The following is a 24,474-nucleotide window of genomic DNA, read 5'->3' as shown; positions in this document are numbered from 1 at the left end:
AGACAAACCTGGCAAGGTTGGACCTTAAATGGAAAGCATTCTTTCTGCTTTTTTTTTTTTGTAAATACATTTTTATTGGTTTTACAATTTCAACTTCGACAATTATTTTTTCCATAAAAAATAATGAGAAATAAAAATATCCAACAAAACAAAACATCATTTCGGAGGTTCTCTTTAACCTCCTGACTTCCCTCCATTTCCTTTCCTGGTTCATTGAATATATATATTTTCTGCATAATTATACTTAAACCTCTTTTTTCTTATCCTTATTATTTTATCCTAATTACATAAAATCAGTTTTTATTGTTTCGGTTCAAATTTCCTTCCATAAACTTTATCTTATTTTAACTACAGTGGTACCTCAGGTTACAAACACTTCGGGTTACAGACTCTGCTAACCCGGAAGCAGTACCTCGGGTTAAGAACTTTACCTCAGGATGAGAGCAGAAATCATGCGGCAGCAGCGGGAGGCCCCATTAGCTAAAGTGGTATCTCAGAACGGTTTCAGGTTAAGAACGGACCTCCGGAACGCATTAAGTTTGTAACCCGAGGTACCACTGTACTTGCAAGTGTTTAGTCAAAGCCTGCCAATGTTTCTGCATGTTTACAATATTTTTGTACATATACAATAAATGCCTCCCATTCTACCGAAATTATAGAAATAAGTTGGGAATGCGGGTGTGAAGGGATGCGGGTGGTGTTGTGGGTTAAACCACAGAGCCTAGGACTTGCCGATCAAAAGGTTGGCGGTTAGAATCCCCGCGACGGGGTGAGCTCCCGTTGTTCGGTCCCTGCTCCTGCCCACCTAGCAGTTCAAAAGCACGTCAAAGTGCAAGTAGATAAATAGGGACCGCTCCAGCAGGAAGGTAAACGGCATTTCCGTGTGCTGCTCTGGTTTGCCAGAAGCGGCTTAGTCATGCTGGCCACATGACCCGGAAACTGTCTGCGGACAAACGCCGGCTCCCTCGGCCAATAAAGCGAGATGAGTGCCGCAACCCCAGAGTCGGTCACGACTGGACCTAATGGTCAGGGGACCCTTTACCTTTACCTTTTAGCCCTAGCAGTTTCTTAATTTTTTAATTGTTTGTCAGGATGTTCATGTGTAGAGTCAAAAAGCACTGCCCAGCCTTATAGATAAGTTCACAGTGCTTTCAGATTTCTACAGCGGTATCCTTAGAAAACTTTTAAAATTTGCATAAATGGGAGTTCCCCAGCATTTGTAGGACGAAAATTTGCTGGGAAATATAACAATCTGAGAGCAGGAGGATCTGCAGCTCTGTGATTGGCCCATGTAGATTTGGCTTTGTAGCTTTTCCAGGTGATGATACTGGTTGTCAGTTTTACTAAGGGATATATGGCGCTGCTTTTATTCTTATATAATTTTGGTGAGATCTTTGTTCCCACATAAAAACGGAAGGGTAAGAACTACTAATTTCACCTCGGTCAGTGACACAAATAAAATTGCTCCTAAAAATGTGCTGCTCTTTGTCAGCAGTTGGTTAAGCTAATATGTTAGAATTGATGGCAGAGTGATGTTGATGTGATCTGATAAGGTGAACTTTCTCTCCCTCCTTTTTAGACCAAGAAAACAAGGCCTGAAGAAGCTAGAAAACATGGCTTCTGATGCTAGCCATATGCTTGAAGCTGCTCTAGAGCAAATGGATGATATCATTGCAGGTATTGTAATTGATTATTTTTAGTCTGCCCAACAGCAGACATGGCCACAAATCAATTTAATACGTGTGGTAATAATGAAGAGTTCACTGTTCAGGAGAAATTCTGTGTTTCTGTTCGTGCGGGTCTTTCTAAGTCATCTTTTGGAAGTTTGCAGTGGGCAATGCCCAAGCTTGCGAGTGCAGATTTCTGCTTGCTTGACAGGATATCCTCTTCCTCACCTCTCCCTATAGCCTCAAATGTCCCAATCTTCCTTGCAAGCTGGCACCTCTGGCCCTAACTGTTCCCCTATGAAGAAATTCACCACACGCCACTGTTTGCTAGGCACACAAACAAGACAGGGATGAGATTGTAGACTGAAGTTACAGAGGCACTCATGACTTACTGCCTCAAAGGTAAACATTGTATTCCCATGTGCGATGCAGAGTAGGGGGCCATCGTTCAGCATCTTTCTCCCATGTAAAAGTTTTAAGCACTTTTTTGTTCCTCCCCCAATTCAGTTTTCCACTGTTAGTTGTCCTGCCAGTTTTTGCAAAACTGTTCAGGAGATAGCAAATAGAATGAATGAAAATCAGAGGTGTGAGGCGTTAGTCTGGAAAATTAAGAAACTGGCTGTTATGTTGAATAGGTTTTACCCTGCCTTTTTGAGAGAGCATCTGAACCAGCTGATGATCCATAACCCTGCAGTGTGTTACTATGCTAACCAGTTGAATAGGAACGTAAATGAAAGTTGCCTTAAGTTTAACCAGGCAATCTTGTGCAAGTCTGCTCTAAGACAAGTCCTATTAAGTTCAATGGGACTTACTCCCAGGTAAATGTGTGCACAGGGTGTAGCCTAAATCTCATGAGCACACCTCAATAATGTTGGCTTATGGTTAACAGTTTTGGCAAAAGTAACGGTGAGGCTTATGGTAACATTCCATGATATTGATCCCTTATTTTGGAATGCTGCAACTTCTCAGAACTTGACATCAAATCCCAAGTATAACTTATGTTTGAAATGTTGACCCTAACACAAACCGTGTAAGATCAGCCCACCGGGCAGTGGGAGTTTCCAGACAGCTTTGCATAGCTCCACGTTTCTATGGAGAGAAGGTCCCTGTATTACAAGGTTTTGCAGAATTCTGCTTGTGTACAGATGACTTTCTGAAGGTCTTAGGAGAATGCAGGAGGACCAGTCCTGAAACAACAACATGGTTGCCCTTCTAGTAACTTTTCCCTTTCAAAAATGTGAGATCAGTTTATTTTTCTTCTCGGATCAAATTCCGAACATTCTTTCAGGTCCCACATGGGCAGGTCAGGTGTTAATTACATTTGAAAAGCTTGCATTATAGCACATAGTCCATTCCCTCCCCTTCTTTAATTAGGCCAAACCAAGCCTAGGGAAAGAGCCACTTGCCTTGAAAGAGCGTCAAAATGTCCCTGTGATAGGGGTGAACATCACCGCACCATCCGTAGATATGGATGCCTCAAAGGGAAAAAAGGTGACCTGGTAATTTTAATTGATAATATATAACATTGCATTTGAGTTCTGTATGTGATGGACTTGTTCAAGGGCACAATGTAAGTAACTGAAATTGGGCATATTATAGACTATTTTTCTACTTAAAAGAAGAAGAAGAAGACTTGGAATGAATCCAGAGCAAGTCAAAATAAAAGCTTTCTTGCTTGCAATTGTGCTCAGTGGAAATATGATATTACATCTGGAGCGTATGAGGGTAAGACTGTCAGACCAGATCACCAAGTAGAATTGCATTTGACGTGATAAAATTTGACAGATAAGTCAGTGTCTCTAGGCTCTTCTGCTTTGGTACATCTATAATGATAGCTGCTCTGAGAATTAAGGATGCTGGATGGTCAGCCTTAGCTAGCTGTCTCTGCCTTGCAAATGCAGAAGAAATTATAATGAGTGTGTCCAATCCCTTAACTAACATGTTATGCAAGTGCATTAGCACTGTGAGACCCTGTGCTTGAAACAACCCAAATCAAATTGAGTGTGGTAAAATCTCTCTGTGCAAATAAAAACAAACAGAAAACCTCGGAGACTGTCTTTTGTCTGGCTTACATGGATCACCTCACATTGGGAAGCACCACAGAATTATAGCTAATTTAAATATTTAGAGAACTATGTGGATAATATGTATCCCCCCCCCCTACATACACAACATAGATGGCTGCTATAACAGTAAGGGCTTATGAACAGTTACCTTTTGCCTTGCCCTTTCCAGGCACAGATCTGATCTTTAAAGCTCCATGCCTGAGAGCTCTTTCTTTCGCTCCAGAGCTGAAACAGAGCAAACGACAATTTGCAGAAAACCCAAATTGCTGTTTGTTGCACTTCAGCTTTAAAGAGCGGGTTTTTATGGGGAAAGCTCCAGAACACTTGGACATGGAACTTTAAAGCATGGGCAGTGCCTGGGAAGTGTGGAGGAAAGATAGGTGCAGATAAGCCCTAAGGTAGCTAGGGACAAAGCCGTTAAACCAGGGATGGAGAACCTCTGGTCCCTAGACATTGTTGGAGCACAGCTCCTATAATCCTTAGCCATTGGCCACAGTGGCTGGGACTGATGAGAGTTGTGGGCCAACAAATCCTGGGGGACCACAAGTTTTCCAGTCCTACATTAAGAACTTTAAACCACATTCCCCAGATGCTTCTTCCAAGTGTGGCTTAATGTAACAAAAAGAACCGATTTGCCTTGGTAGTTCCATCAGTGTTAATGAAATGGAAAAGTTAACTCCATAAATTTGCTCCCAGCGGTACAAAGACAAAGCTTATCCAACTTATTTTGATTATAATGGAATCTCTGAATTGTATGGCTGTGATACTGCTAGGATCTTCACTTTGCAATCTTTTCTTATGCCTTTGAATAGAGTGGTACCTCGGGTTAAGTACTTAATTCGTTCCGGAGGTCTGTACTTAAGCTGAAACTATTCTTAACCTGAAGCACCACTTTAGCTAATAGGGCCTCCTGCTGCCACCGCACCGCCGGAGCACGATTTCTGTTCTCATCCTGAAGCAAAGTTCTTAACCTGAAGCACTATTTCTGGGTTAGCGGAGTCTGTAACCTGAAGTGTATGTAACCTGAAGCGTATGTAACCTGAGGTACCACTGTATGTGATTCCGCACGCCGCCACCCCAACCTCACAAGCAGTGCTTGTGAAGAACTGTAGGATGTAGGCAAGGAAGGTGGAAACAAATAATTGAGAAGTGAGTTCTGGCTGAGGCTTATGGGAGTTGTAGTCTAGCAATACCTGCATGGAGCAGGCTTCCAAAGCTGCCTTATAGCATTGATTGCTGAGTTCCAAGGTGAGATGAGCAGGAATTTGGTGTCCTAGCCCTAAATCCATTTGGCATTGGGGCTGATATCTGCCTCACAGTTATGCTCTGCCCCCTTCACAGATGAAAGGGTGATTACTACATCCATACAGGACTCATTTGGGGATCGGTGCCTTTAAAAGTTTTAATACATACATGCTCTAGCTCTAATTCCTCTTTTAAGATACTACAGGCTGTTAGGAGTTCAAAGAGCCAATTTCAATTTTCCTCAACCATCCTTCAAACTCTTAATTGCCCTGAGCATTTCATAACTACTGGAGTCCAATGATTATGCTCAGTTCTCCAGGGGCTATTTTGTGGCTTGTTAAAGGCAAAGCAGAATCTCTACAAGGTGGCATGAGTCAAAACAGGAGGCCCTCAAGTGCATATTACCTAGAATTATAACTGTAAGAGAAGTAAAACCTTTAAAACAGAACAAGACTTGCTGGAGGGGAGGGAATTATAAAACTAGCAGTAACATAGGCAAAGGGAACCATTGAAAACAGTGTTTACAAGGCTCTCTTCTGTGTAAGTCTTCTGACCTGTTCTTCAGTCAAGGCTGGTCTACAGAGTATACTGTCCACCGTGGTTAGAGACTGGGCTGTGTTTGGGAAGACTTAGATTCACATCCCCACTCCGCCATGAAGCTCATTAGGTGATCTTGAGGTGGTCATTACCTCTCAGCCAATCCTATTTCTCAGGGTTTTTGTGAGAATCGATGGGCAGGAAAAATTATACAAGCTACCTAAACTTTCTGGATTAAGGGTCTCTTGGTACTGCTTGCCATTAGGGGCGGCCTTGAAATGGCTTCCCTTAAATGGTTTCCCTGGCGTAGAGACTTCCAATGCCAGGGAAGCCATTTACAGGTCGGGACCATGCTGGTCTTGGGACTCACATAGTCAGGAAGAGCCACGTGATAAAACATGAGGATGCAATTTGAAGCTTGTTGCATGCAGTGAGCAAAAACTGTAGAATGACCATTAAAGGTAAAGGGACCCCTGACCATTAGGTCCAGTCGTGACCAACTCTGGGGTTGCAGCACTCATCTCGCTTTATTGGCTGAGCGAGCCGGCGTACAGCTTCCGGGTTATGTGGCCAGCATGACTAAGCCACTTCTGGCAAACCAGAGCAGCGCACGGAAACGCCATTTACCTTCCCGGCGGAGCGGTACCTATTTATCTACTTGCACTTTGACGTGCTTTTGAACTGCTAGGTTGGCAGGAGCAGAGACCGAGCAATGGGAGCTCACCTGTCGCGAGGATTCGAACCGCCGACCTTCTGATCGGCAAGCCCTAGGCTCTGTGGTTTAACCCACAATGTGAGACATTTGCTTATCAGTTTAAACGGCCTCGGCCCAGTATACCTGAAGGAGCGTCTCCACCCCCATCGTTCTGCCCGGATGCTGAGGTCCAGTGCCGAGGGCCTTCTGGCAGTTCCCTCATTGCGAGAAGCAAAGCTACAAGGAACCAGGCAGAGGGCCTTTTTGGTAGTGGCGCCCGCCCTGTGGACGCCCTCCCATCAGATGTCAAAGCGATAAACAACTACCTGATATTCAGAAGACATCTTAAGGCAGCCCTGTTCAGAGAAGCTTTTAATGTGTGACATTTTAGTGTATTTTTGGTCTCTGTGGAAGCCGCCCAGAGTGGCTGGGGAAACCCAGCCAGATGGGCGGGGTACAAATAATAAATTATTATTATTATTATTAAGCATCTTCCTGTATAAATACCAACTTCCATAACACTTGGAAGTATTTTGTCATTCATTAACCTTTTCAGTTGGCGTAAAGCATTGAACTTTCCCCCCTCCTGCAGTCAATTTGTTTTTTATTTCAGAACATATATACTTCTTGGTTGCAATGAAATCTCAATGCAGTTGTAATAAACCCAAACAATAAAGCACTGGTAAAAAAGAGACAGAGAGAGAAAACAGAATTAATTAAATATTCAACAAATAATGAAAATTACTGAGAAAATACTATATGGTTACCACTTTGTTAAACCATTACATTAAGCCGTTACATTTCACCCTTCTAACATGTATAGCTTGCTTGCTTGCTTTGGATATCTTTCTGGGTGAATAAATTCAAGTGTGAAGGTGAGTTAGGAGCCAAATCAGAGGCAGCAGCTCTGTAACCTATGTTGCCATGTTTATGCTCGGTTGACTAAATGGGAAATGGTATGGTTTAAGTCCTTGCCTGCATTTCTACTTCACTTTGCTTTCTGTGTGCTTCATCGTGAATTCCTCTGCAGGCAATGTCATTTCTCCCCTTCTCCCCCTTCCAGCCAGAAAGTGAAAGGGCTAATATGGCAACCGCAAAAAGTTGGGTTAAAAATAACACTGCACAAAATAATGGCATGTGGCTGGAAGAGAGGGTGTCATGGAGATTGTATTTCCGCCGTCATATGCTGGTGCCTATTCTGCCCACACTCCATAATAAAAGCAACTCAGGAATATCTCTACCCTGTGATACTTGGATATTCTCTAATATTCTTCCTTTGCTTTTTGTTCAACTTTTGCTTAAGTCATAGCTACAATCTGAACAAGTAGCATATTAATTTACAAGCAGTTGTGAACAGATCCTGGGCTTCCTTTGAGGTATTCCTATGTAGCAACTCTCCATTCTGAATTGACAAACTGCTTTGAAAACTAACCTTGTTGTGCCACACCCTAGTGGACATCAGAGGAAGGGCCTTTTCTGCAGTGCCACCCGCACTATAGATTCACCTTCCTTCTGCCCCTTAGGCAAACAGCCACATTCATGGTGTTTAGGTGTCTTTTAGAAATGCACTTGCTCTTCCAGACCTTCACTGGTGCTTGACATTGGGATGTTATAGTTTTAACTCTGCCCTATTTGAATGTTTTGATGTGTATTTGACATGGGACGACCTATGAGTGGAACTCTGCTCAAAGGAAACTTTCCCTGGGGAAAGTGGGGAGATTATTTCCATCAATTTCCCCCTCCTACCTGCAGCTTCCTATACCCTCTGAAAATCTATTTTGGATGGTTGGGGGGACCCCCTGGAAATCCACATTGAAAATGGGTCCATTCCATATACATACTGTAATGGTTCTAGGGATTGCTTGTGCGTAAGTTGCCTTTACTCATGGCTAGGTTGCATGGCTGAACCCTTTCTGACAGGACAGCCTCTATTCTGTGGCTGCCTCAGTCGCTGGCAGAATCTATCAGTGGGCGTTTCTTAAACCGCTTCCAACATAAAAGCTGCTTGACGCCCAGTCTCCTCCCCCGTTGCCTGCACGAAAGCTTTCTGCGCAGGGTGGGTGTGGGCAAAGGAGCACTTGTCCCCTCTCCGCTGGTCTCCTGCGAAGAGTCCTGGAGCCACCTCTCCGCTTCCTCTATCTCCTCCCCTTCTCCACTGGTGTTACGCTTATTTCCTTCCCCAGCGTCTGGGCTATCCCTCCTCCTACTAGGACCCTCTCCACCATCATCCGGGAGCCCTCTCACCGCCTCCCGCTCCGATGGCAGTTCCCTGACACATACCAACTTATTTGTATATTGTAAACTAATCAACATGAATTTCCTGAAATTAAAGAAGCACTCAGTTTTGTTTTTGATTTAAAAAAGGAAATATTAACATCATAAGCCACATTTAGAGCATTCATTGATAGGTAGCCTATAAATATTATAAAATACTGATACCCCTGCTCATTCCCCTGGCCTCCTCTCCTTTTTCATCTCATCCACCCCTTTGTCTATCCCCTCACAGCTTGCCGAAACCTCCTCTCCCCTCACAGCTCACCCCAAGCTCCACTGCCTCCACAGCTTCCCCCCCACCCCTTCCTTTTGCAGCTTGCCCCAAACCCCTACCTTTTAAGGGAGGGCTTGGCACTTAATAGAGTGCCAAGACCACACTATGAAGTGCCTCTCCTCTCACTGAACAGTTCACCTAGGCTGCCTACCACCCGCACTGCTCTCCTGTCTGCCAGCATGCTGAAGTTGACCTGGCCATGTGAAGTGCAGCATGATGACAGCATTACATTTTTAATGTATGTAGGAAGAAATAGGAGCAGGAACCGGCAAGCCACTCCAGTATCCCTGCCAAGAAAACTCCATGGACAAAGACAACAGGCATATAAAAGTTATGATGCTGGAAGATGAGCCCCTCAGGTCGAAAGGCATCCAACATGCTACTGAGGAAGAGCGGAGGATAAAGTACAAATAGATTCAGCACTGATGAAGTGGCTGGGCCAAAGCCGAAAGGTCACTCAGTTGCGGATATGCCTGGAAGTGAAAGGAAAGTCCAATGCTGTAAAGAAAAATATTGCATAGGAACCTGGAATGTAAGAACCATGAACCTTGGTAAGCTGCATGTGGTCAAAAATGAGATGGCAAGAATAAATATTGACATCCTGGGCATCAGTGAACTAAAATGGATGGGAATGGGCGAATTCAGTTCAGATGACCATCATATCTACTACTATGGGCAAGAATTCCGTAAAAGAAATGGAGTGGCCCTCATAGTCAACAAAAGAGTGGCGAAAGCTGTACTGGGATGCAATCTCAAAAATGATAGAATGATCTTGATATGAATCCGAGGCAGACCTTTTAACATCACAGTAATCCAAGTTTATGCACCAACTACCGGTGCTGAAGAAACTGAAACTGACAAATTCTATGAAGACTTACAACACCTTCTAGAAATGACACCAAAGAAGGATGTTCTTCTCATTATAGGGGATTGGAATGCTAAAGTAGGGGGTCAAGAGATAAAAGGAACAACTGGCAAGTTTGGCCTTGGAGTTCAAAACGAAGCAGGGCAAAGGCTAATAGAGTTCTGTCAAGAGAACAAGCTGGTAATCACAAACACGCTTTTCCAACAACACAAGAGACAACTCTACACATGGACATCACCAGATGGGCAGCATCGAAATCAGATTATTCTCTGCAGCCAAAGATGGAGAAGCTTTATACAGTCAGCAAAAACAAGACCTGGAGCTGACTGTGGCTCAGATCATCAGCTTATAGCAAAATTCAAGCTTAAACTGCAAATAGTAGGAAAAACCACTGGGCCAGTAAGATACAATCTAAATCAAATCCCTTATGAATACACAGTGGAAATGAGGAACAGGTTTAAGTATTTTTGAGTACAAATGGAGGCGATGATTAGGAAAGCTGTATGTGTAGAGCTCTGGGTTTAAAAGGAGTTAGTCAAATTCTTAGAGGCCAAGGCTTTCGGTGGCTACTAGTCATTATGGCTATATGCTACCTTTGGGATCTAAGACTGCAATGCCTCTGAATGCCGGTTGCTTGGGAGCAAAAACAGGAGATGGACCCTGCTTTGGGGCTTCTAAGGGGCATCTGATTTCCCACATTTCCTGAAAAGCATTGCTGGACCAGATAGGCCTTTTGCCTGATCAACGCAGGCCTGCTCTTGTGTTCTTAAACAGTGATGCCTTGTTCCTTAACATAGCTTTTGACCACTTCTATTTATTTCCAAAGAGCTTTTGTGGAGTGTCTCACAAGCACCATCCAATTGAACGGAAGCTTTAGAGAAGCACTGCTTGTTGGAATACAAACACAAAAAGGTCTCAGTTGGACCTGACAAAGTAATTATTCAAATGATTACATGTGTGAAATTGCTGGAGGAATTGCACTGTTAAAAGTGGGCTAAAGCAAACTTGTTTGACATTTATGATGGCAGTAAAAATACCCTTGCATTTCCCTGAAAAATTGTAAAATAAATAAATAAATACTTGTGGTTTTTAGTAGAGTGTCCCTGAAAAGATGGTGACACCTAATGGTTTGTAGGGGCAATTGCAGGTAGCTGGTTTGGATTTTCTATCTTCAATTTTTTCCATAAGACTGAACTTATCTTTGGCATATCCACCCTGAGATTACTATATTATTGAGTGATTATGATAGGTAAACAAAAATAAAGAGTAATGTTAAGTTGCAGTGGGGGTGGGGGGGCAGGGGGCAGATCTAAAAATGGGGGTGCAGAATTACAGAAGTTAAGTAAAAAGTTCCTTCAGCAAGTTACTCGTGTATTGAATAACATTTCTGGAAAACTTTTTGAAACTTAATAGCTTTGTTTTGGAGTTTGCTCAATTTGTTCCATTTTCAGGTCATCGTTTGGTTTTGTATGTTTTCAGTGTGCTTTTTTAACAGGTCATAACTGCTCTGGGCAGCATTCAATTATGTCTGTTGGTGAGTGGAATGGATTATAACGCTCTAAGGATTGGTCAGATAGGATAATTTTGGCCTTACTTCCCATCCCCTGTGAATGTTACTAGTATTGTATCTTGTATGTAAAGAACTTATAAGTAACTGATTCCTCCTAAATTGCTTCTTTGGGTTTTTCTTGTTTTCTTTTAGGTACCAAAGCAGCTGCGGAATACACAAATGGCGTCTATGACATGGTGTCACCTGCTCAGTCAGTGTATTTCGGCACATTACAGATCCTTCATCTTCTGGAAGACTTGAAGCTGGCATTAGAAATGGTCAAGGATCCACAAGAGAGAGAAGCTTTGCGGAATCAGATCCCAGGGACTACAGCAGCATGCATACACGCCTGGCTGGAAGAAAATCTGGTAAGGAGAAACTCAATGTGTTTCCATATGATATTGAGTGACTAAAGACTTGTTCATTGAAATAAGCAGCCAGCTAACCAGCAGGTAGAAGTTCCTTTTTACAGGTACTACTGGCCTTTAGGAGAGATCGTAGTGCATTGGTTTTCCTAGGTTCAAACCATGATAGCTCTAGTTGAAGAATTTCAGTTTGCAGGACTTATTTATAAAAAAAGATTATGCCACTTAATAGAATAAGTAACTTTTAGGAGTTTACATAAAAATAATAAAAATACAACAGTCAATAACATTTCTCAAAAAGGAAAATACAATTTTATATTGCACATAAAAGTGATTAGTGTACAAAACAGAGGATTAAACATTAAGAGTCCATGGGTGGAATTTGACAGTGAGCTAATGCAAATGTTCTGTCAGCACATTTCTGCTTGCCAAATAGAACAAGCTCTTCTCCCCCATGTGCACATATGTAAAGTTGAATGTTGCGCTAAGAATCCTAGCAGCAACATTTTACAACAGCTGTGCTGCCAAACCAGGTGCAAGAGTAACCCCACCTATATCCCCATACAGTAGTCTTAATTGTGAGGTTACCTATGTAATTGTGAGGTTACTGTGGCAAGGCTATCCCTGTCAAGGTGTGGGCATAGGTGTGCACCAGCTGAAGTTGGCAATGGGCACTGTGAACCACTGAAATCACCTGAGCATTTGGTGTCAGCAATGAATTTAGGACCTATGCATGTGCTCTTTCAGATAGATTGCAACTCTGTCCAGAGCTGGTATATAAACCGAAGTCCTAGATCAACCATGCGTAGGGTCAGAATTCCATTGCAGCTATTAGCCCCCATCCAGCCCATGACTTCAACCAGGTACCAGTTTAGGACATACATGGCCTCTGCTTATTTAGATGTTGCAGAGAGATCATCAGCATCCTGGTGGCACCTTGCTCTGAACCTCCTTATCATCATCATCCCCAGTGGGCTTTGCATAACATTGAGGACAAAATCATTCCTGCAGACAAACTGCCATGAACCTGACCTATACAGTGGTACCTCAGGTTAAGAACTTAATTATTTCTGGAGGTCCATTCTTAACCTGAAACTGTTCTTAACCTGAGGTACCACTTTAGCTAGTGGGGCCTCCCGCTGCCACCACACCGCCGGAGAACGATTTCTTTTCTCACCCTGAAGCAAAGTTCTTAACCTAAGGTACTATTTCTGGGTTAGCGGAGTCTGTAACCTGAAGCATCTATAACCTGAAACATCTATAACCTGAGGTACCACTGTAATAGTCTCTGGATCAGGCCCCATAAGTAGGAGTGAAACAGTAGGAGTGGTCCATGGAGATAGTCCAGGAGGAAGTCAAAATTTCCTGGCAGGAGTAGACATGGTATCAGCAGATGGCGAGTTATGCGCAGTCTCAAAGAACACTCTGCTCACCCACTTTGTGACTTCAGAAGTAGAAGAAGCACCTGATTTCAGGATGATATAAGGAGTGTGACACTTCCACTTGCCCACCGCTTATTTCCCAACAGCTCCTTTTCCTCCCAGCCAGGCTTCCTTCCTGTGTCCGAAGGCAGATGAAGGGAGAAGAGTGTTCAAAGGAAGGCTAAGGGGAAATGAGTCGTGGGTATGGTGAGATTTCTGCATTTGCCACCTGTCCCTTTTACTGACAGCCCCCCCCCCTTTCTGTGTGATTGTGCTAGAGGTGGGTCTGACTTTAACAGACAGATCTGCTTCTATCACAGCTAGCATAGCGTAGCTCAAAGACTTTCAGAAATGGTTGCCGCTCAGAGTAGGCAACATAGGATTGGATGGACTGATAAAACATAAGGTAGCACTGCAACATTGACCAATGGCAGGTTTGCAAAATATGTGTATGGAGTCAGCCAATTCTGAACATGATGGTTGATAGTGACATAGCACCAACAACAAACTGTGCAAAAGCAGTTTTGTGAATTTGGCCTCCGACCTAGTTTGGGAGAGTTCCTAGAATGCCAAGGAGACTTTGTCTTGCAGGTTAATGTGTCCTGTTGCTTTGGAACAAGTTAATGTGTACTAGGACTATGGAACACTTTCAGGTTGTTTGTTAGCAAAGTGACCTGGCTTCAGATTGCATGCCTCCAAGGTATTGTATCACAATTAGCAACATAGCACTGGAAACTGGAGACTGATGCAGATTTCTAAACATTTCACTTTGAATGGGCTGACTGTCTCATCAAGTTGGCTCTTACCGTTCAGGATTTTGCCATCTAAAATAGGACAGTTTGTCTAAAGAAGCTAGGTGGCTATACATGGAAGGTCCACCCCATAGTGGGGCTCTGAAAATTTGCCATATGGTGCAAGTCTAGCAGTGCATGTACTATATTTTTAAAAATAGTTATTTATATTAGATAGCCTTGAAGCATAAATCTTAAGTCTTAGTATCTTAATTTTTTTCAATGTTTCCTCTGTAGTAGTCTTATTATTAATTACAGACATAAAGGTAGGAAACGGGTATTTTATTTGACAGCAGATTTGTTTTGTAATAATCTTACAAGTAAATGAATGCATACGCTGCTAGGAGCTTCCTGTACAGGAAATTGCCCAATATTGAGAAACCACAACACTTCTTTTTCTCTCTCTACTTAATTAATTTATGTCAAGTCATGCTAGTTTTGGCTCTCGGTTGTTAAGCATGATTGACTTCATGCCCAATTGGCTTCACTATTTTTCATTCTGTGCTAATACTCATTCTATGCTAACTTCTGCTTAACTCCTTGTGAAGCATGCTCTGGTTGACAAATACCAGGGTTAACATTATTTGATACCATTTGCCCCCAAATGGAAAATTAATCAGCAGAACGCTATCTTTAAAACTCTAAATACTTCTACATAAACCTTTGCTGAGATTACCTTTATCCTCATATATACGCAATATGACAGAGTTATCTTTTGGGTGTTAATAAAATGGATTTCTGTACAGTACTTTAAGGTATCTCCAAATACATTTCCCAGATGTTTCCTATCAATCAAGGTTCTGGTTAGTTTCCTGCATCCAATTCTACAGCTTGAAAAACAAACAAACTTGGAATTCAGTATTAGTGGTTAAGAAGTTTTCCTTCCCAGCTCTTTTTATACATTCATCCAACCACTACATGTTTAGGGGGAGAATGGAAATAGCACCTTTCCATCTGTACCTTTCATCTGTAGGTCATTAGTTCAAATGTGGTGACAAGCTAGCAGTCTGAAAACCACTGCAATCTGTTTAGTTAGCAAGCGATCTGGAGGTCAAGGTTTCCAGTTGCATTCTTAGTGTTGCATTACAGTTCTTTAAAACTCCAACAGCCTAACTGGCATCCATTGTTCATCTGAATTAGAAATATGACGTACTTAACTTCGTATCTTTAGCAAATATATAGTTCTGTCCCATTAATGATTGTGTCTGTGATGAAAGGTGGGCAATACAACAGCTTCCTGCCCTACAGACTGTGGCTCTGCTATTGATTACTCATTCAATGCCCTCAGTTTCTCCTTTTGATTTCAGTGATCGTAAACTGATACTTCCTGATTAGGCCATGTAGTCTTTCTACAGTGAATGTGTGCTTCTCATCTGACACAAATCCCTTCAAAGCCAATGTGAAGGTGTGCTTTGATGAAAGCAGCGATTCAAGAGAGATTCCACTTCAAGGTTTAGTCCACTTTAAGGTTTTGCACTACATGTGTTGTCATCTTTTGTTGTTGTTCTAAGTCAAGTTATTGTTGCCAGAACGTCTGCTTTGCAAGTAAAATTTCCCTTGTGCGGCTCCGTTTTTGTCAGGCTTAAGAACAAACATTCAGGTACCTATTTCATTCAATCATTTTTCTTCTCACAGAACACAACCCCTCTCCCTTTTTTCTCCATTGGAAAGCAGTTGTGTATGTTTTGGAGTTGGTCCAAATCCTGATGTTCCCAGAGTCTCTGTGATCTGTTGAAAAAAATTGTAATACACATATGAAGTGCCCTTAGGAAAGAAACATGCCTCCTTAGATCTTAACATACAATAAAGTCCAATTCATTGGCTTTGGAGAAAGCAATCTTTGTCTTACTTGATACATCCCTTTCAGTAAAAGAATGTCAGTAATGAAAATATGAGTGTTCAGTTTGTTGTCCCTTCTTCTTGCAAGTGCTGGAATTGAGCTATTGAATCTAGAGTTCATACGCTGTGCAAATAAGCCTTGTTTGGGAGGAAAGTACAACTTGCTTCTAACCACATTGCCCAGCCCACCACAGATTGGCACTTCTACCAAAAGTGAAAAATGGCTTGGCTGCTTAAATTACAGGCCAGTTCATATTGTCAAAGGCAGTTTTGGCCTCTGAGCCTTTTTTTTTTTTTAAGGCGGGCTGGATGTAGGGTTGTCTCCTGACTAACCTTTTCATGGAGAGAAGACCTCCTTCCATTTGTGGACAGTACTGCTATCCAGCAGAGGCTTCCCCTGGAGAAAGGATCCAGTGGAATCCCAATCCCCCCTTTCTCCTGCAGCCTCCAGTACAAGGTCCCAACACTCCAAAACAGATTTTCAGGAGCCACAGGAAGTTGCAGGGAGAAGGAAAAATGGACAAAAGTCCCCTCTTTTCCCTGACAATGACAGTATCCCAAGAACAAAGTTACACACAGGGGATTTTGAATCAAAGCTCTACATTTCAGGAGTCTAGCCTAAAGCTTTGCCAAATTGATTTGTCCAGTTACCAGTCTTTTGAGTTTAAGTAGGTTAGGCATTTCAGGGGTCTCTTGAACATCTGTAGTTCAGATGTTTCTGAACTACAACTCCCATCACACCTGCCTGGGGCTGACAACCACCTTCAATGGGTCACAAGTTCCCCTATCCCTATTTTTAATGATGTTCGTATTCATTAACTTATTGCAAGCTGCTTTGTGAGGGCTTGTATTAAGATGGGATGTGTAAGTAAATAAACATGTAAGTAAATACATGTCAGTAAATAGACAATGCAGAGAGGTGCCAGATCTTCCAAAAAATAAAATAAAAGATCTAGAATTAAAAACCTACTGTGGACGTAATCTTGTTGGTGTGGTTTCTGTTTGATGGAATGAGGGGGGGAAATGTTTCTTTTACAAAATACAGTGGTGCCCCGCAAGACGAATGCCTCGCAAGACGGAAAACCCGCTAGACGAAAGGGTTTTCCGTTTTGGAGGTGCTTCGCAGGACGAATTTCTCTATGGGCTTGCTTCGCAAGACGAAAATGTCTTGCGATTCCTGGGGTTTTTTTTCCGCTCCCCATCCCCTTTTTCTAAGGCACTAAGATGCTAATAGCCTTTTAGCAGCTAATCCACTAATCCCTTAAGCCTTTAATAGCCTCTAATAGCCGCTAAACTGCTAATAGCGCTAATCCGCTAATGGGCTTGCTTCGCAAGACGAAAAAACCGCTAGACGAAGAGACTCACGGAACGGATTCTTTTCGTCTTGCAAGGCACCACTGTATGGAGGACTGGATGCACAGCATTTATTTCAAACAGCAATCTGGGTAACTGTGCCAAATAGTTTTCCTTCCAAACAAGAGTAGAAAGTTTGACAGTATCTGTTTATGCAACACTTTGAGCTATATTATAAAGTTGCATGGCATCGAAGTATTAAGTCATTGTATCCATATGTATTCATATGTGAAAACACTGTCTGTGTGTCTGTTTCTCTGTGTGCTCACTAAATAACACTTATCTCTGGGAATACTCTAGGCTTCTAAACAACAGAACACAAACTGCAATAATTATTGGTTAAAGGTAAAGGGACCCCTGACCATTAGGTCCAGTCGTGACCGACTCTGGGGTTGCGGCGCTCATCTCGCTTTACTGGCCAAGGGAGCCGGTGCACAGCTTCCGGGTCATGTGGCCAGCATGACTAAGCCGCTTCTGGCAAACCAGAGCAGTGCACGGATCGCTGTTTACCTTCCCGCTGGAGCGGTGCCTATTTATCTACTTGCACTTTGACATGCTTTCAAACTGCTAGTTGGCAGGAGCAGGGACCGAGCAACGGGAGCTCACCCCGTCACGGGGAGCTCACCCCGTCACGGGGATTCGAACCGCCAACCTTCTGATCAGCAAGTCCTAGGCTCTGTGGTTTAACCCACAGTGCCACCTGCGTCCCAATTATTGGTTACTTGCTGATATTGGATACAATGACATAATTATTTGCTAAATATTTTAGCAGTGAGGGATCACAAAGTGGGTAGTAATCTTAACATTAAAAATTACACACTAAATCGTTATTGGCATGGTCTGCTGAACTATACACTAGTGGAAACTTTTGGGGAAAGTTGTATTTCTAAGGTTTGATGGCTCATAACAGCAGTCCATTTTAGAATAACACCACAAAATAATACCATAAAATTATATACCATTAGAAAGATAATTTAATGCAGAATATGATGCAACAAACTCTGCTGAAGTATCTTTATTCTATCAAATGTTATAGCCTAATAACTCAAAAAAGAAAGCATAGCTGCCTTATGTAAGAAGTGGATTTCCATAACTGAAAACTGACCTAGAACAAACGGAGTGAAAAGCGTTGGTTGGTCATCTAGAAAGCAATGTAACAGCTAACCTGAATCCAGAAAATCTGTGAATCTGATTAAAGAAGCAACCAATGAATAAAGCACAATTGACAGATGCAAAATCCTTGGTTCACTCCTTGGGACACTATTGTAGGGCTGTAATTGCGGCAAAAGATATCCATACAAAGTACTAACAGAAATTATGAGAAGCTATGCAATACTTTTTATCATGGTTTTCTGTGTATAACTTCTTTATTTGGCTATAACTTTTGATAAAATAAAGATAATTAAACAGTTTTTTGCATTATATCCTGTATTAAATTATATTTCTAGTGATATTTAATTTCATAGTATTATTCTAAATAAGAGATGTTATTAGCCATCAAACTTCAAAAATACAACTTTTCCTAAAGGTTTCCACAATTTTGGCCATTAGCGTTTATACTTTGTTACTATTCCTCCACCTGACTTTAAATTGCTCAATGTTGACTTTTCGGTCTTAATGAAGGATTTACAGATACCACTGCTACTCTGAAAACGTATTTAAATGTGCACTATGAAAACTTCTACAACTTTGAGGGGAGAGGGAGATTTGGTATTGGTGTTTATTTTGTAAGTTTTTCAAAAATGATGAGGATACAGTGCTCTAGTTCTAACGGCACTGAAGAATGGAAAAAAATCCTTCTTAAATATCTTACTACTAAATAAATGACAATAGTTTTTGACTTTCCTTGCAGTTAAGGGTTTGCTTTGGAGCAAATCACTGAATCACCTTGAAGCATCAATTGCCTGATCTTGGTATTGACATAATATGATACATGGCTTTAATTTTGCAAATGTTGATGCTGCATTCTTAAAGGCAGCATTGATAAAATACTTTAAAACTCCTCTGGAAAGTATAGCTAAGAAGAAAGATTTGGATCAGAATTATGTTTGTATAAGAAGATGTAATAGAATATCCTCTCACCCCCAATTCCAGAGTGACCTTTAGTTTTAATACTTTATTTAAAAAAAAAAGACGCAAAAAGCCATTCCTGGAAGTATTTTGAATGCTGAAGTGAGCTATGTAATTATATGCTAATCTTACTGTCGATGCCAAAAATATAATGCATAGTTAAACTGGCCAATATACCAACCTATAATTTGGGCAGGAATCTTGCATTTCTAGTGTTTCTGAACAAAAATGCATAAAAGTACATATTATTATTTAGGGCCCAATTATTAAGAAAGTGGTGTCTCTCTACTTATTTCCCTGTGTGTCATTGCTTCTCTTTCTTCTACAATTACTTGTAAATAGAAGGGGAAGTGTGTTATGGGAAGTGGTCTGAGCTGCAGAAACTTTTGGAGACAGTGATGATTGGTGCACAAGGCCTCAGATTGACTTGGAAAAATTATTTCGAGTTCCTCCATTTTGGGGGGGAAATGTCCAAGTTAATCTGTGGTATGCTCATTTCTACTCTGCTTTGGCTTCCAATGTGCTCAGTGATATCAACATACATTCCAATCAGATATAGTGCTATAACAACGAGCAGGTTTGCACATAAGGCTATCCAAACCATGGATAAGGGTGAGTTCATGGGGTTCCCAAAGAAGATATTGTTGTCATTGCACACCTGCTGCTTGGCTTAGTGTGTTGTCGAAACCTGGGCTCATGATTTGTCTCGCTCGAGATGAACCATGAGCTGCATTCAAGTGTTCTTTGTTTTACAGCTCATGGTTTGTCTAGACAAAGCACAAGCCCTGGTTTGGACAACATGCTAAGTCAAACCATGGCTTAGCTTGCAATGATGCAGCAGCAGGACTGGGGAGGAGGACAGCAGCTGCAAGGAGACCCACATGTTAAGCCATGATTTGACTGGCCATTACATGCAAACCAGTTCATTGTCTTGCATTCAAATGTTTCTAGTATGAAAATTACCAAGGAAAAAAATAGTGCTGAAGTTGTACTCTTGTTGTACAGCAGTGCACTGGCACAAAAATACAATCTTTGGGGCATTTTTAAAAAAATGTATAGAAACTCGCATACTGAAATATTTTTTTCATGCTGGAAATACATTTAGCCCTATAATCATAACCAATGGACACATTTTTAACTTCAGGTGAAATTTGTAACTGAAAAGTAGCACATTTTTTTTTAGTGATGTGGATTTCGTTTATTCTATATATAAAAAAATAATAACTTGGTATTTCTAGTTACTGCAGTCCTGACTTTCTGACCTAAATAAATAGTAGAGATCCTCAAATTGTGGCCCGAACACCATGACTTTATCCTTGCCTATAGCCAGAGGCAGGTACCATTTACTGCTACAGTTTCTGAGAAGACAGAGTGGTGTATTGAGAGTAGTGGTGTTCAGTGACACACACATTAGATATCCCAAAATCTACTGCACCTGCTAGAGGAACTTCAGGATATGCAACCTGAGTCTGGTTTAATCATGCAGGCTTGGAAAGGGGAAAAAGGAAGACAGGACAAAATAAGCTGTAATAGGGCTTGCAATTAAGACATCACATGTGTTTAAATATGTTCTCGTTTACAAGTAGTGAAACATGAGGCACTGTATTTCTAGTTTGGTAGTGTTTTATGCAGATCTCTGATAGTGGTTTTTCATTGTTCTGCACCCAGAGCTTCTTACAGAAAGAGTGTGGGGGTGTGTGTGTGATAAAACTGTAAGGAAATGCTTAGTTGTACATTACGTTTTTCTTTTTTTAAAGATATTGGGAAGGTATTATGTAGCTACCCAAGTTTACTAGTGTTCTTGGTTGTTTCCCACTCATGCTGTAATTAGAAAATCCCTGTAATGAGTGTGGAGACTAGACAACTTAGATCATGTATTAAAAATTTGTGAGTCTGTGATATCCCACCTTTCGCATGGGACTTGAAGAAGCATACATGAAGTTTGCCGTGGGAAACATACCTGTTCAACTTTCAAGGTGGTTTCACGGGTTACAGTTTCTAGGCTCACCTTGTCACATTACTGTACAGTGGTACCTCGGGTTACGAACTTAATTCATTCCAGAAGTCCGTTCTTAACCTGGGGCGGATTCCCTACATAGGCCTCCTGCGGCTCTGGAAGCGGATTGCGTTCATATCCCAGGGCAAAGTTCGCAACCCGGAACACCTACTTCTGAGTTTGTGGAGTTCATAACCCGAAGCATTCGTAAGCAGGATTGTTCGTAACCCGAGGTACCCCTGCAAACTTGAATGCTTGACATGGAATCTGGATCCAGAGTATATGGGGGAATGCTTCATTCCCTGTAAGCTCCCACCCTCCTGCTTTTTCATTTAATCAACTAAAGCTCTCCTTAAAAGCAAGGGAAGCTATAGCAGAGTGTTGCTTTCTGTGGGAGTGCACATTCTGTAGAACTTGTTTTTTCTACAGAGAGATTTATCTGGATAACTTTCTTCAGGTTTTTAAAGGGACAGTACAGACTTCTTTATTCCACAAAGTATTTGCATATGTTTAACGTTCTGGATTTTATTTGACTGTATTTGGCTTTCTTCTGATGTGACCGTGTTTGCAAAAATGTCAATGAAATATTAGCAGTGGAGCAAAGTTGGTAGGTGGCTTTAATGCAGTGGCTGCTTTTATATTTGTAGTGGGAGCTATTTTAGGATAGAGTGGTGGTATATAAATTTTAAAAGTCATAGCAACAAACGAAGAACAAAAAGGAAGTGATGAAAATGTCTAAAATGCTTTGAAGGAGCTCATCAGTGTGTGTACTTAGGAAAAAGAAGCAGATCTTGTTCCACTGGTTTTGTAAACTCAAGGGTTAACTCTTCAGATTATGTTCCAGGAAGTAATAGTTTGTCTGTAGAGTGACGCTTTACTTTTATTTTCTGACATGGAGAGATGGCAAACCGTACACTTCTAAACAAAAAGTGGGCTATTAAATCAACGTAGCAAGTGCTCTACTTTCAGCAGAGTTCTGCATTTGTAAGTATATAATGCCAAGTAATTAATGCACTGTGTTTCATAATTGAGAATACATATTCTTTATATCCTGGACAAAATAAAATGAATGGGCCGGAAGGTGGATGGCTTCAATCACTCCTAGGTATCTTATTTAGACAACATTCACACCAGTTTGTTAAATAGAGAGGTGGGTGTTTTAAAGTTTGTTTAAACTTATTTTTTCTTGCATTTACATGGGGCCAAAGCTCAAACCTGACATAAAACTAAGACTCAGGTAGCATGTGACTCAACGGAATGCACTTTATCAGCATTCCTAACCGATAGGGCACTGACAGGAGTGCCAGATAAAAGCCTCTGAATTCCTAATTTCCTTTTTGGCTCAGAAGAAGGTGCAGGGAGAAAATCAAGGTGCAGTTACATGAAATCTGGAAGGAGTTGCTGAACCAGAAATAGGTATGTTAGATATTTTAAAACACTGTTTTTGACAAGGGCTGCTAGTGTTCACGTGTTTGGGCTAGCAAACAGGATGGTGTAGCTCTCCCTTATTACTTATTGCCTGTTTTCAGGGAGGGGACCTGGTTCTGGGCAGGGACAGCTGGGCTTGAGTGGTGTGCTTCAGTGTGGTAGGATAATGGGGGAAGTGCTAAGCCAATCAAACAAAACTCTTCTGTAACCAGTGCTTTCAGAGCCGCAGCACATATGAAGTACAGTCAGCTTAACTAAAGACCTAGGAGATTTTAACCGACAACATACATGTTGTAAAGCTTAGCTGATGAAGTAACTAGTCAAGAATCTAACTTCTCTTAAAAAATAAATAAATTACAATCTTCTAATAGTGTGGTCTTGGTGGTCCTACGCATGTATCGTCAGTCTGTCCAAAAACACAGATTCCAGTGCTTTTAATTTCTAGGACATGTTCAGATTCTTCCTTTTGCCTCCCATTTCCACTGAGAAATATGCCCAGGGAGAGAGTAGCAGTTGGCTTTGGGCTCACGTAATCTCTCCCTGCCCCTGGCCCTGCCCCAGGCTCCTCACCCTGGGAGAAACAAACATTATTTTTTTCCTGTCTTTATTAGATCATGGCTTTCTCAGGTATATAACCCACAAGTGAAGAAGTGGGAGAGGTATAGAAGTGTTTGTAGAACTGAAGCCTGTTCTCAGTCTGCCCGTTGGTGGTGGTGGTGGTGGTGGGTATATTGCCTATGGAGAGCCCTTGTTTTTAAGTTGAGACGCATGCTGACGAGGGTGCTCAGGTGTCTTTACAGCAGGCGTTCCTCTCACCATAAATGGTGGTATGATGTGTGGGTGGTAAGAGAACGCTGTCTTGGCAATCTGCCAGAACTTGCTGTCCTCGAGGCTTGAAACTCATTGAAATGTCTGTGGGATGTCTAATTTGTTGAAATAGAAACCAGTATGGGTGGTCTTGGGGAGATTGTTTTAAGTGACCTACGTAGGTTTTCATTGGGGCGTATGTTTGTATATGCTGTCATAGTACGTTACTGCACACCAACATGCCTGAAATATACCCACACTTAAGTTTTTCACCCCCATCTTTTGATATATTATGTAGATTTAGAAGTAGCTAAGACAGCAGTTCTGTCTTTCTGTGTCAGAGGTTTTAAAAATGCCACCAGCCATGATTCTGATTAGACCCCACTGTTGCTGCTTCTATTATGCAAAGTAGAAAAAATGACCCTGCATTATACTATGTATTGAACATAATACTTGGTTTGGCCCATAGTGAGATTTGGATGAGGAAGCTACAGTACTTGGAAACTGCTTGGGGAGATAGAATTCCATGCCAGATCAAGTAACCCACGGCTTGGACAAGCTGGAAGCTGTCTTTCACATCTTGTTCTTCCTGTGGGGTACTATTTTGGGGTAGCTATTTTTGAGCCATTCTTAATAACTTCAGTAGTACAATCCTGATATTGTTGTGAAGATGCTTGACTGTCCCCAGTGCCTAGCATTGCTGTAATTCCAAGAGTACCTTTTTGTCATGGTTAAGTGATCAGATGGAAAAGCGTGTGCCATTCTGTTGCTGTTGCATACCCTCTGGGGTTTGCTTCCTGTTTGGGTACTTCTGTTTCAAGGTGTGCATTTCCCCCATTCGTGGATGCTGCACAGAGCAAGACACTTGAGATGGAGATTGCTTCTAGCTCCCACCCCATTTTGTCAAGTGGCCTTTGGCCATTGTGAAAGATGGTAACACAAACTGGTAAAAGTGGCTCTTGGAAATTCGTTGTTTGCTTAAGAAAAGGCATGCGCGCACAAGTATATAAATAAACTGTGCACATGCCCAGAACAGAAAAATGGGGAGGAGTGGAGGGTGGGGGAAGAGTGACTGAGGATAGAGGCAGAAAATCAACACAGAGATACTTTCTATCAACCCCCCGCCCACTGGTGTGCTCTGAATATCCATGGCTGAAAACAGGAATGTGTGGGACCTGATCTGGCCCTCCCTCCAAAACCCCCAGATCTTTGTGACATCCTGTCTTGAAGAAG

The 24,474-nt window shown here is 41.8% G+C and overlaps 1 protein-coding gene across 1 annotated transcript in view; it reads left to right on the top strand.

The window, feature by feature from the left end:
* The window catches only part of PPFIBP2 (PPFIA binding protein 2), a 113,072-nt gene that overhangs the window by 24,483 nt on the left and 64,115 nt on the right, over positions 1-24,474 (top strand). Inside the window, exons 2-3 of the mRNA XM_083429172.1 lie at positions 1,580-1,677; positions 11,325-11,539. Coding sequence (XP_083285298.1) covers positions 1,614-1,677; positions 11,325-11,539 — 279 coding nt within the window. The 5' untranslated portion in view covers positions 1,580-1,613. The remainder of the gene's footprint in view (positions 1-1,579; positions 1,678-11,324; positions 11,540-24,474) is intronic.

Source organism: Podarcis tiliguerta, assembly GCF_965153285.1.
Source record: "Podarcis tiliguerta genome assembly, chromosome: 1".
NCBI lineage: Eukaryota > Metazoa > Chordata > Lepidosauria > Squamata > Lacertidae > Podarcis > Podarcis tiliguerta.
This window is presented reverse-complemented; position numbering and strand designations above follow the sequence as displayed.